This window comes from Triticum aestivum, chromosome 4D (assembly GCF_018294505.1).
Source record: "Triticum aestivum cultivar Chinese Spring chromosome 4D, IWGSC CS RefSeq v2.1, whole genome shotgun sequence".
Taxonomy (NCBI): Eukaryota; Viridiplantae; Streptophyta; class Magnoliopsida; order Poales; family Poaceae; genus Triticum; species Triticum aestivum.
The window spans coordinates 507,186,836-507,200,669 of NC_057805.1; the positions used below are offsets into that span (position 1 = coordinate 507,186,836).

At 45.4% G+C, this 13,834-nt stretch overlaps 1 protein-coding gene and 1 long non-coding RNA gene across 2 annotated transcripts; both read right to left on the bottom strand.

The window, feature by feature from the left end:
* Positions 1 to 171: 171 nt before the first annotated feature.
* On the bottom strand, positions 172 to 1,784 carry LOC123100674 (uncharacterized). The gene is made up of 3 exons (XR_006448450.1): positions 1,286 to 1,784; positions 453 to 962; positions 172 to 377 (listed from the first exon to the last, which is right to left on the bottom strand). It is a non-coding gene; the product is annotated as an uncharacterized lncRNA (long non-coding RNA).
* Positions 1,785 to 8,300: 6,516 nt separating this feature from the next.
* Positions 8,301 to 9,131, bottom strand: LOC123099116 (putative lipid-binding protein AIR1B). The gene has a single exon (XM_044521258.1). The coding sequence runs from the start codon at positions 9,044 to 9,046 to the stop codon at positions 8,603 to 8,605; it is 444 nt and encodes a 147-aa protein (XP_044377193.1). The 5' UTR covers positions 9,047 to 9,131; the 3' UTR covers positions 8,301 to 8,602.
* Between the last annotated feature and the right edge of the window lie 4,703 nt (positions 9,132 to 13,834).

The following is a 13,834-nucleotide window of genomic DNA, read 5'->3' on the forward strand; positions in this document are numbered from 1 at the left end:
CCTTGGTGGTTAGTGGAGGCCGTGGTCCTCCGTTTGCGTTGATTCCATCTCCCAAAAATCACATATATTCCAAAATAATTCTCCATAAATTTTTATCGCGTTTGGACTTCGTTTGATATGGTATTCTGCGAAACAAAAAACATGCAACAAACATGAACTGACACTAGGCACTGAATCAATATGTTAGTCCCAAAAAATAATATAAAATGTTGCCAAAAGTATGTAAAAATTGTATAATATTAACATGAAACAATAAAAAGTTATAAATGCAACGGAGACGTATCAGGCCGAGAAGGTCTTCTCCTTGGACCCGTCAGGTTGGGTAGCGAAGTGTGCACCAGCGTTCACGGCACTCCACAGTAGGTCCCTAAAGACCTCTGAAGAACGCCAGGCTTGCGTAAGATGAGCAAATCGGCTGTCACAAAATATGCAGCGAAGAAGATAGGGCTTACCATCGGCGATTTGCTTCACTTGTTGAAGCGTCTCGTGATCAGCCCGGGCTTGGGTCTTGGCCTCTTTGCACGTCGAGCTGGCTGCGGCCAGCTCGGACATGAGTGTGTCCTTCTCCTTCTAAAGAGCATCACGCTGTGCGCAAAAGCCTTTCAGGTTTTCTTCAACCTCGGCAACCCGGGCCACGTGCCTCTCGCTGACCTGCTTTTCCTTCACCAGCTCTGTGTTGGCCCTCTCTGCCGTGGCCCTTTGCTGTTCGGCCACTTGCCGAGCCGTTTTCAGCTCGGATCGGAGCTTTTCCAGCTCCGCAGAGGCAGCCGCGAACACATCAGTGTTAGAATCATAACTCAAAGCGGGCATCGCAAATTCGCAAAAGCTACAAGACTTTCCATATTTACCTTCAGCAACCTCCATCTGCTTCTTGAGCAGATCCGCATCCTTCTTGACCGGTCGGGCTTTTGGTTTAGCTCCTCCAACTCTTTCGCATTGGATGCCAAAACCGAGGCCAAAATCTGCAACAATATTAATTAGCTTCCTCGGGCGACATCGATCCCCTGGTCGGTTTTGCCTTTTCCGGCCAGGGTCTTGGGGGAAACAATACGTTTGGCATATACTAAATGTTGAGTTTTATTAAGACCCCCGAGCAAGATCTTAATATCTCACTTGTGGATCGGGGGCAACTGTAATTACGCGGCTATTGTACGCGTCCGCAGTATTACAACTCTTCAGACAAACTTGCTTTTCCGCCTATCAGCTCTAAGGGCCAGCATATGCATCGAGCTAAGAATGTTTTTAAGACGATGTAAAATCTAAGGAAAGGGCTAGAAAGGTGTACCTCAAAACCATGATAGTGGCCCCTGAAGGCCTCCTTGATACCGGCCTCTGCGGACCAGTAACTCTGCAGCGCCGCACCCAGTAGGACAAGGTGATTGGCAACAATGGAAGAGTCCATCGTGTATGCCTCCATCTCCTTGGTCGACCCCGCCAACTCCTGCCCTATGGCAGGAGAGGATGGACAGGCCACCTCGGCCCTCCCCGTCATGGGAGGGATGGGCGTCATAAGGGGCTACCGAGGTGGCTCCGGGTCAGCACGCGCCGAATTGCTCGGCTGCCCTAGGTTAAGGAGGGGTTCTTCTCCATGGGGTCCTTGGAGGCCAAGGCCGAGGCCTCAGCCACAAGGGTGTTGAACCCGCCCCCCGTAGGGGCCTCCGGCGGAGCCTGCTTGGAGGTTGCCTCCCCCAGCCCTTCCTAGGCAGTGGGGGAGGGATGGCGCTCCTCTGAGGTGCTCAGAGGAGGAAGCCCGCTCGACGAATTCATGTCGCTTATATTGGAGTGCAACGGGCTGCGAATAAAAGACAAATGATGATCAATCAGAGAGTACAAACAATTATGCTTGGGTACTTACTGGTGACAAGGGAAGAAGCCATACCTCCTTGGTGGTGGCCACGGCCGCCGTGTTTCGACGAGGTCGTCCTCCGTTTCACAGGAGTCGACCTTGGCAGTGGCAGGGGCCTCGTGGGGTACGGCATGGGCAACCTTCACGAGGCGCCGTCGTCTCCGGGTGTGAGCGCTCGCGATGTCCTCAGACGCCGCCCTTTTCTTCTTCGGGGAGGAGGTTTGTTACTTGTGAGCCGCGTTGAGATTTTCTTGAAAAGTAAAGGGTGATGCAGTACAGTAGAGATAAGTATTTCCCTCAGTTAAGAACAAAGGTTATGAATCAAGTAGGAGAATCACGCAACAACTCATTAGCAGTATCTACACACAAAGTAACAAATACTTGCACCCAACGCAAACAACGGGTTGTCAATTCCTTGGCGGATAATTGCAAGGATCAAATCTCGTAGTGATTGATAGATCAGTAAAAACACAAAATAAAATAAAGTAAATAAAAGTGCAGCAATATATTTTTGGATTTTAATATATGATTTAGATAGACCCGGTGGGCCCTAGTTTTCACTTTAGGCTTCTCTCTTGAAGATAGCATACGGTGGGTAAACAAACTACCGTTGGGCAATTGATAGAAAAGTGAATAATCATGACGATATCTAAGGAAACGATAATGTATATAGGCATCACGTCCTAGACAAGTAGACCCTGCCTGCATCTACTACTATTACTCCACACATCGACCGCTATCCAGTATGCATCTAGAGTATTAAGTTCATAAAGAATGGAGTAATGCCTTAAGCAAGATGACATGATGTAGACAAAGTAAACTCAATTATATTGAACCCCCCCCCCCCCATCTTTTTATCCTTAATGGCAACGATACAAATACGTGTCATGTCCCTTTCTGTCACTGGGATTGAGCACTTCAAGATCGAACCCATCGCAAAGCACCTCTCCCATTGCAAGAAAAATCATTCTAGTTGGCCAAACCAAATCAATAGATCGGAGAGAAATACAAAGCTATAATAATCATGCATAGAAGAGTTCGGAGAAGATTCAAATAATATTCATAGATAATCTGATCATAAACTCACAATCACAATTCATCGGATCCCAACAAACACACCGCAAAAAGGATTACATTTAATAGATCTCCAAGAACATCGAGGAAAACATTGTATTGAAGATCAAAGAGAGAGAAGAAGCCATCTAGCTACTAGCTATGGAGCCGTAGGTCTGTGGTAAACTACTCACACATCATCAGAGGGGCGGCAAGGTTGATGTAGAACCCCTCTGTGGTGTATTTCCCCCTTCGGCAGAGTGCCAGAAAAGGCCCCAGATGGGATCTCTTGAGAATAGGAACTTGCGGCGGTTGAAAAATGGTTTCTGGTGGCTCTCAATTGGTTTACTGATTTTAAAGAATTTATAGAGTTGGAATTAGGTCAAACAGGGAAAGGAGGGCCCCACAAGCCACCAGGCCACGCCTAATCCCCCTGGGCATGCCCTGGTGCCTTGTGGGCTACTCCTTCATCTTCTGGCCTCCTCCCGAAGCTTCCAGGGTCTCTTATGTCCAGAAATATATCGTCAAAAAGTTTCGTGGCAATTGGACTTCGTTTGGTACTGATATTCTGGAAAACCAAAAACAGGCAAAAAGCAGCAACTGGGACTTGATACTAAGTTAATAGGTTAGTCCCAAAAAATGATATATAATTGCATATAAAACGTCCAAGATTGATACTATAATAGCATGGAACAATCAAAACTTATAGATACGTTGGAGACGTATCAAGCATCCCCAAGCTTAATTTCTGCTCGTACTCGAGTAGGTAAATGACAAAAACAGAATTTTTGATGTGGAATGCTACCTATCATATTCATCATGTAATCTTTCTTTTGTGCATGAATACTGATATTCGAATGATTCAAAGCAATAGTCTGTAGTTTGACATAAAGATATAAATACTCAAGCATACCAACAAACAATCATGTCTTTCAAAATATCAACGCTAAAGAAAGTTATCCCTAGTCCGTCATGCTCAATCATTGATCCATTCATGAAACACACTCAATATTAACTACACCCAATGCACAAGTATGAAAATAGTGCTCTTCAGTTGGTGCTTATAAGAGAAGGTGAAGACTCAAAATAAAAATAAAAATAAAAAATGCATAAAAGTTGCAAAGGTGCCAGAGCTCAAAGCTTAAAACAGAGATAAATTATTTCGAGCATTTTCTTGTCAACGTCACGACCGAATGTTTCCAATATCTCCCATGCTAGACACATTATAGGCAGTTCCCAAACAAAAAATAAATTTCTACTCCCCCTCCACCATTCTTTCACAATCCATGGCTAGCCGTATCCACGGGTGCCTTCCAAACTTTCAACTTTCAAGGGGGGTTTATTTTATTTTTTGATTTTGATTCATTATGGGACTGGGCATCCCTATTACCTGCCACTTTCTCGTGCAATGACAAGTGAATAAACACCCATCGTGAGAATAGCCCATCTAGCATGAAAAATATTGACCACCCCCTGTCGCTCCATGAGCGGTACGGGCACACAAAACGGATAATTATTTGAATGATTAGAGTTGGCACATGCAAATTTACTTGAAACGGCATGTAAATACCGCATGTAGGTAGGTATGGTGGACTCATTTGGCACAACTTTAGGTTTAAGGAACTGGATGCACAAGCAGCATTCCCACTTAGTACAAATGGAGGCTAGCAAATAGATTGAGAAGCGACCAATCAGAAAACGAAAATGGTCATAAACATGCATTGAGAATAATTAACACTGAATAATGCACCATAAGTAGGATATAACAAACGAAGCGGGTCGCCTCTTTTCTGCAGATCTCCGCAAGATGACCCTTCTCCCCACAACGATAGCACATAACGTTTTTCCCATGCTTGCGCGGTGAGGAGGACGAGGCCTTGAGAAGCTTTTCCACAATTTTTCCCCTTTGGCATTTGGATCCATGTTTTCTTTAACGATCTCCGTGATAGTAAAGGTTTTTTTGGTAGCCTTTGCTCGGAACTTCAATTGAAATGGACTTATAGTATATCATAGACGGGCCACATGTGTACTGGACGGTGGGCTAGCGGGAGAGATTAGTATAGCCTAGTTTGGTGGGTGGACGTGTGGGGTTGGTACTCATGTAACATGTAATCACCCAATGTGGAGGGCTCTTCACCATATCCTCTTCTTTAATATATAGTACACACACTCGTCGTATTCGAGACATAGGCGGGCCACATGTGATTTTTTTTTTTTGTGGGTGAGGCCACATGTGATTCTACTCACTAGTAACCGGTGCCACTTGGGCCTGACAGGTCAATCAGCCGGTTTAGGAGGAATTGTTTAAGCAAAATATTTTGTGGTTATTCCATCTTTAAATTTGGTAAATCGGTGTGACAAAACAGTAAAAGAGACCAAAGGTGGAACTTGTCCAGCTAGACCTCAGCACCTGGCTGACAGTGATTAACCAGCTAATCCCTAGCGCTGCATCCGTTCATATGCATGCATCCATGCGCTAACAGACGGTGCAGGCGCTGTACGCCCGATCATACCTACAGTATTTGCCGCGTGCGGGTCGTGTCACCAGGACAGACAACATACACTTTTGCCGTGCACAGCAGGATGGTACGTAGGGATGAATGATTCAACAAATAATGGAGGAGGAGGAGGCTGATCGATCGGGTTCGTCCAAGACATGCATATATGTCGTCACGGTCCAAGAAGAATGATGAAAAAAAGGACATGCATGAATGCATGTCGAGCCTTCCCTGTGCATATCATTATCAAGTACTACCATGTACGGCAAACAATACATAGTACGTCTTTCATCTTTCCTAATGAAATTTCATCAAGGGACGTCTTATCGTGAAACAGTAGCGTGAAAACGCGTCACATGCATGCATGCATGTATGTGTATGTGTAATGATGGGACACGACAAAAATTTGATAAAAGATGGGACACGAAAATGGCAGTCAGTCAAGCAACATGCATGCATGATACGGTTGGTGCCGGCCGATGGATCCACCCAGCAATTCACGTTGCAATCGTAGAATGCAAGTGGCTGGTGCCGATCCTGGTCAGGGTCAGAGCGAGGGAAAGGCAGCAGCTGGCTGGCTGGTACGGCTGATTTGTAAGGATGCGCCGCCCGTGAACACTCGGGTTTTGTTGGCTTCCCCGGCAGGGAGGGGGTCGCCACGATCGACGCCAGAGGGGTGAAAGGCAGAGTCGTCTCGGAGCACCACACCCATCTCGCCGCGCCGGCCTGGAAAGAGGAAAGGTCACCTTCACCGGCATGGCGATGGCCGTTCATGTTTTGGAAAAGATATGGGGTGACTGTGATCATTTTCTTTGTAGTTTGTGCCGGCCAGGGGTCAGAGAGTTTGTATGCACGCTTAATTACAACGGAATTTACATACAGGGAGAAGAACATATATCAGGTATACTATACGTGCATAACCCACATTTTTTAATCTGAATGACGGGCTCCTTGACAAAGAAATGATAACCGGCCCCTTCATAGCACCTTGCATAGTAAGCGATCATAACCTGCCCAAAGTGGTACTATTTGTCGGTGGCAGAGAGGGGATTGAGCTATATCTTTATATGAGTATGAAAGTAAAGTACTCAGCGTATGACACTTGAGCGTATATGATTCCCATACGGTTTTCAATCCAGCGGATACCCCTTGCTTTTGCCTCATACTACGTACATCAGAGGTTGCATAAGGTTGCTATGCAACGTATATAGTATTAAAAACGAGCTCATAGCGTAAAAAGTCACAACTTGCACGCGTATATCACCTAGAGCCGTTAGTTCCTCTCTTTTGCAAAAAAGAAAAAAGAAAAAATCTATCGTATTGACGTTTGCAACAAACACCGATGCATCACGTTGCTCAGTTTGACGCTGTTCTTGACGTTGCAGCAAAGATTAAAAGGAAGGACATTCCAGGGTCTGAACCTAGGCACATTTTGTTTTTATCTCTCCGATCTCACCGAATTTGACTGATGTAATCCTCCTGTGGTCTGTGCACTCCATTTTCTGGATGTTTTTATCCTTGGATCCACGATCAGTGGAAATTAATCAGCGATACATGCAAAAAGGGTAACAAATTTGTTAAGTAATTAAGCCAATTTTCTACATAAATTGAAAGGGTAAATTTGGCTTTCCGGCCCTTCAATTGCTTGTTTGCATGCCTTCACAGGCATTAAATTCAGTGAATAACTGTATTTGGTATATTTTTTGGATTGTAATTGCAGTGTGCATACACTTATGGATCTTCAGTCTAGCAGGGCATAGTGTAGCATAGTTAGGCTCTAGTAGTTGCTCAAAAAAAGGTTAGGCTCTAGCTCAAGGGTTTATCTGACCGAGACTCCACCTTAGATCATACCCGAGTGAGAGCATCTCCAAAAGATGGTATACACGATCTTCTGTATGGGATTTAGACTAAGACACAAGAGATTAATCAAGTAACTTTGTCATGCATGCACTCATCATGTTAGTATTATAAAACTAGTTAGGGCCTATTTGATTCACAGGATTGGAGTGGCATTGCCCATGTGAATCCTATAGAATTAGCAAGGACTGTTTGATGCCAGATGAAAAACCAAATGAATTGTAAGAAAGGCTGGAGTGGATGTTAGATTTCCTATAAAACATAGTACAAAAGATTCCGCAGGAAAAGTTCCAACGTATGAAAATTACGAAGGATTTTCAATCCTCCAAAATATCATATAGATGCCCTTTGAATCAAAGGAGCCCTACAGTTTGGATGTTGAATGGAGTGCTATACGTTAGTAGTACAAAAATGGAGAAATTTTTTTACTAGTACTAACTATCATGAAGTATATTTTCATATTGATTCGTATATCTCAAAACAAAATAATTTTTGGGAGTTGAATGGTGTTAGAAAAAAATGAAGAAATTTTGTTACTTCTAGTTAACATGGATCACATATATTTTGATTTAACATTTTAAACTTGATAGTGTATGCAACAAGTGAGCCACGTGTAAACATGGGCCGCAAAATTCGTCCCTACCAGCCCATCCTCTTTCATGGCAAATATTTCTCAAAATCTTCTAAATATAAACTATTTCTCAAAAAAAAAGGAAAATGAATCACACCTTGGCACTTGCATTGCTACATACAAGTGATGAGCAATCCAAACTATTCAAAAAAAAAAGCTCATACCAGACTACATATACTCTATCTTCTGCAGGACATGGGCCACGAGCCCACGACCATTCAACATCCCATTGGACATACACTTGCATCAAACAAGCTTATTGTGCTGTTCGGTGAAACGATGAAACCGGCTTCAAATTCATACATGAAATGAAATAAGCTTGTGTTGTAGTACAACGTAATGTACATAACGAAGAAATGCCATTGGAGACCCCAGTGATTATGAATTTATGACAAAGCGAGCAAGGTACGAGTAATGAATGAATATTCTGCAAATTACATTTCATCAAACAAATACAAGTGTTACACGTGCTTAATCGATTTACTGTTCATGCGCACACACGCACACCCAGTCGTATGTATCTCTTGTAGTACACAGCCAAACTAAGACAAATTAATCTCACCAAACCAGTGCATATAAATTAACACACGCAAGAAAAACTACTTAACAACCGACCGATTATTGCATGATGAAATCAAATTTGGAACTAAAATAACATACATGCATGGATGCACTGACGATGCATGCATGCGCTGATTTGCCTGATTAACTGATGGATTAAGCGCACTGGAAGCCCTTGGGGGCGGTCTTGCCGCAGTAGTTGAGGAGGAGGCTGAGCTTGACGGGGATGTTGAGGACGATGCCGAGGACGTTGGCCTTGAGCGCGGTGCAGAGGCACACGGCGGCCTCGAGGTCGGCCAGGCCGCCGAGGAGGCTGCAGCACTTGTCGCCGCCGCCGCTGGGGGGCTTGCCGACGCCCACGTTCACCAAGCCCAGCACGTTGGCGCAGGCGCCCAGCTTCAGTGTGTCCGTGGGGCACGACGTGCCGCCGCCTGACGAAGGCGGTGGGCACGGCGTCGTAGACGGCGATGGTGGGGGCGGGGACGGGGAGGCCGGCGGCGGGGTTTTGTGCTTGCAGCTGCCGCACGCGTCGCCGGCGAGGAACGTGTTGGCCACCAGCAGCGCCAGCAGGCATGCCGCCGAGAAGGTCCTGGACGCCATTGCTGCCGGCTAAGCTAGCTAGGTAGTGCTGGTGAGAGTGAGCTAGGAGGGTTTTGTGGGTCTAATGAAGCTATAGCAAGGTGTGGGTGGTTTATATAGACCGGCCGGAGACGGCGTGTATGTGTGTATCACGCATGTGATTTGGTTGGTGACGGCCGGTGTAGGGTACCCTGCGCTGCATGGGCCATGCATGCATACATGCATGTGAAGAAGGGGGTCACACCTCTCCTAGCTGGCACATTAAGAGCCCCGTTGGAACCTAGTGAAGGACAGGAATACGTGGCTCACATCGCATCGTCCATATCTGCACCGAAATCTCAAATATGTAGATACTTCCATGTGTACGTTTTGTGTCTTTACACATGCATGGGAGATAGTTCAAGCCCTAACAGATGTCAATTAGGTGCTCAGGAAAGTGACTGTCTTTTCGCACTTATAGGCACACAGCGTGCCGTTGGTAATGATTCTACTACGGTACTGCAAATTTGCAAGCTGATCCTAAATCGTTGTTGTTCATTGGATTTGTCCGGAATTAATTCGTTATGATTGAAGACTCGAAAGCACGAGCTATAATAACATAGTACATGCACTGAAATGGTGAGCTGATCGTATGCAGAGTTGCACATATATACTCCCTCCGTTCCAAATTACTCGTCGTGGTTTTAGTTCAAATTTGAACTAAAACCACGACGAGTAATTTGGAACGGAGGGAGTACATACTAGCAGTCTAGTACGTGCTTTGCACATTAGATTATTTTGTGTAAACACAATACTAAATTATTTTGTGAAAATCTATTTCATTGGTGTGTCCTTGGCCTGACGGTGTTTTGAATAACTTAACATCATGTTAAGAAAAAAAGTAAAATTCAAACCCAATTTTTTCTACTGGTTGTTTGAATATTTCTCTCAACGACCAGCAATATTGCAATGTGTAAAAAATTTTTTTACAGCGCACTACTTTTGAGAAATAAGTAGGAAATGCTTCTATGCATGCAGCACACACGTGAGGTGTAACTTGCTAGGCTGCCTCTACATGCCTGTCTAGATACTTCCAGACTGTACCGGAGAAGTACAGTACTACCTTGTCAAACAGGGCTAGTTCAGAGTTTACAATATACTCCAGCTAGCTCCTCACCTCACGTGAAAGTTCTAGAGCAAGAGTCAGGTTAGATGGCTGGCAAGACTGTGAATCCCTGGAATACTGGCTGTCTGATTGCCAGACCTAACGGCACATGTGACGCCACATTTCCTCAAATTCGAACCAGTTAATTATGGCCGTTCGATTTCGATCCAACGGCTGATGTCATATTACTGGTACATTATATAGTAGTATAGATATAGATAGTATAGAAGTATAGATATAGATATAGTAACAGTTGAGCCTAGAGGGACACTGGTAGAGAATAGGCCTTTAGTCCCGGTTCGCAAAGGCCATTAATCCCGGCTGTGCAACCGGGACTAAATATGCGCGACTAAAGCCCCCCCTTTAGTCGCGCCTCTTACGAACCGCGACTAAAGACCCGTCCACGTGGGCGCCAGGAGTCCGTCGGGGCGGAGGACCTTTAGTCCCGGTTCTCGTGGCTAACCGGGACTAAAGGCCTCCTCCGCAGGTTTAGGGTTTTAGCCCCCTAAACCTGGTTTTTTTGCGAATTTTTTTTATTTTTTTTTTATTTTCAAATTTCTGAATTATTTTAACCTCTAATCTCTAATCACCACCCCTCATCACTGCTCAATTTATCCTCTAATCTCTAATCACCCCTCATCATTCCAAATCATCTAACTTCCCGGACGGTCACCCATCCTCTCACTACTCCAGCCTGAGCACGCTTAACTTCCGGTTCTATTCTCCCTCGTTTCCAAGTCTGCACTTGTTGTTTTCCTGACAATAGTAGGATGTCAATTCTATTAACCCTCAGGAATTTAGCTTGAGCATGAAGTGACACATTTCACTGTTTGAGTTTGAAACTATTGTTTTAAAAAACAATAATTATTTAGTAACACTAATATTTCTGGAATAATTAGTTTGACCATTGTTTGACCACTGTTTGACCACAGTTTGACCAGATTTGACCAAAATTTAAAAAAACTGAAATAATTATTTAGTAACACTAATATTCTAGAATAATTAGTTTGACCATTGTTTGACCACAGTTTGACCACAATTTGAAATTTTTTGAATTTTTTTGCCTCTCCAGATCTTAAAAGCCCCGTATCTTTTTTTCTGTTAGGTTTTTGAGGATTTTGAAAATGTTTAACGGGTTCCCCCATTAAATTCGGATGTAACTTTTCGAGTAGATGATTTTTCATATAAAAAACTTTTTCATCCGAGTTCGTATGCAAAAGTTATGCCCATTTTAAGAAATTCCAGAGAGATTTTGCAAATAAAGTCCAAATTCATATTTGTTAATTTTCCCAACAACTAGACCACATATCACATGAGAAACTTATTTATTTATTTTTTTGACATTTCCATCATTTTCTTTTGGTTTTTCTAAAACTGAAAAGGCGGTCGGGGGGGGGGGGGTAGAGTTTGATGGGCCCTTTAGTACCGGTTGGTGGCACCAACCGGGACTAAAGGACTAACCTTTAGTCCCGGTTGGTCTGGCCAACCGCGACTAAAGGCCTTCGGGCCAGCCTGAGGACCTTTAGTCCCGGTTGGCCAGGCCAACCGGGACTAAAGCCCCTCCCGTCCGCCAGCTGTCGACCGAGCGCGCTGGGCCCAGATAGTTGGTCGCGGGTCTCCTCCCGAACCGCGACTAAAGACCCCTTTGATCGCGGTTCGATTATTTTGGGGACTAATGGGGCGTATGGAAGCCTCTTTTTCTACTAGTGGGAAGTAAGCTTAGCAGAGTGCAACCACGGCCTGATTAAGCTAATCAGAGTGGCCATACATGCATGTGGGTGATAGATGGATGGGTATGGTTGGTTGTGGGCTTGTGGCCTTGTGCAAGCAACCAGCTGCAGTGCATCCTACACCATACGCATCCATGTGCCCGGCTAGCTAGCTTCCTTCCTCTGCATGATGTGCCTATGACTGGCTGGCTGACCCGGCCAGTTGGTAGTTTGTTACACAAGCCAAAGCCAAGCAGGGCTAGCCAGCTAGCTGCCGGTTGTAAGAGACCAAAGCCCTAGCCGTAGCTACAAACGGCCAAATTGCCCAACGCATCGGGTTCCATGGACCAGCTGTACGTGTTTTTGTATGCACACGCAACGGGTGAGCAGGGATGGATGATACCAAGGGGAAATCAATGGCGCTTTTGGTCTCATCATGCCCACAGCGACCACTTGCGTCGCAGCCTCGGCTAAGCTCCGAAACCAACCCATTGCCAGGCCACGTTACACAGCGACCCGCAGACGCCGGGCCAAACCGCACACCCGCCCCAGCTGACACCGTCGCCCGTATTATTGCGCCCGTCACATCGTTTTCATTCAGAAAGACAGAAACACACCAGCAGCGCCTCCCCGTCTACAGCGATTACGCTTCACTTGACCTAGAATGTCTCTCCATGCAGCGCCGCCCGTGAGCCGTCGAGAGTTATCTATCGGCGGTGAAGATCGCCGCAGATCTCTGAGAAAAGATGAGGTTCGGCGTGTTGGCTTGCAAGAGCATCTACAACCGGACTTAGCAAATCCGGCGCCATAAACTGTTAGATTTAAACATGAATTAGTAGTACACGGCATGTGTACGTGGTGGTTTGGTAGGATTCCTAGTTCAACTAGGATTAGTATTCCTGGTCAACTCGGTCATGTACGTAGCTAGGTTAGCCTAGTACATATATGGACCAGCCCCTGTAATCTAACGTACCGTGAGTTGTAGAAATAAACTCAAGGCTCGATACGAGCCTTTGGCAATCAGCCAAGCGTTTTGCGTGCGTGCTTGTGCTTTCGGCCAGAATCCATTAAGTAGCGATTAGGCTTTGTGTACGTGCGTGTTTAGCTTTGGCCAACGGTGAATTAATCAAGTCAGAAGCTCAACCGAGCAAACTTGATTTGGTAGATCGATTAGCTAGTTGAGGCTAGCTTTACACTGCGGGTGGATCGATCAGAGCCAGCTTCGCTTCGTTCGTCATTCGTCGTCGGTCATATCGCCGTCGCTGGAAGTACTTGGCGTCGGGACTGGGCCAACATAAACGTTCGTGGACGCGCCTGGGCGGCTTCGCAGAGAGTGACCAATCTAGATATGAGGGGTGCGGCTGGGTTGAGATTTTGTGACCGATCACTACCAGGCCGTCCGCTCGGACTTAGAGAGAGCGTTTCACGAGTCTGGTTCTAGATGCTCTAACAACAAGAGATGAAGGAAGAATCATCCATCAAGATGCATGCTCCAGTAGTGGAGAGCGGAAGATTTTCAATTTACCCAGAAACGTGACTTGAACAGGTGAATTGGTCCGGTGATCCCTCTACAACCTGTCGCCGAGCTCCGACCTCAGGACGTCACACGGGTACACCTTCAGCGTTTGCAAGGACCGATGTGCATATCATAAGTTTAGTCAGCTAGTGAAAAAACAGCTACCGGAATTCAAAAGCTTCTGGAAGATTTTTCATCGCGACAAGTAGGTAAAACAAGTTACAGAAAGTTCCGAGTTGACGTGCCAGCGAAAAGATGCCGATGGCTCAAGAATATCGATCGGATCATGCTGCGATTTTCGACGTCCCATCAACGCGGCATACCATGTTACGACTTGCATAGATGGAGGGAAAGTGTGCTGGTAACATCCAAATGATATGATCACTGTACTATGTGACCCTGCAGATGGATGAAAGAGACAAGTTGTACTCAAGTTTGCT

What these genes read in the sequence shown, in the direction of transcription:
- LOC123099116 (XM_044521258.1), bottom strand. Translation starts at nt 9,046, where the DNA reads ATGGCGTCCAGGACCTTCTCGGCGGCATGCCTGCTGGCGCTGCTGGTG.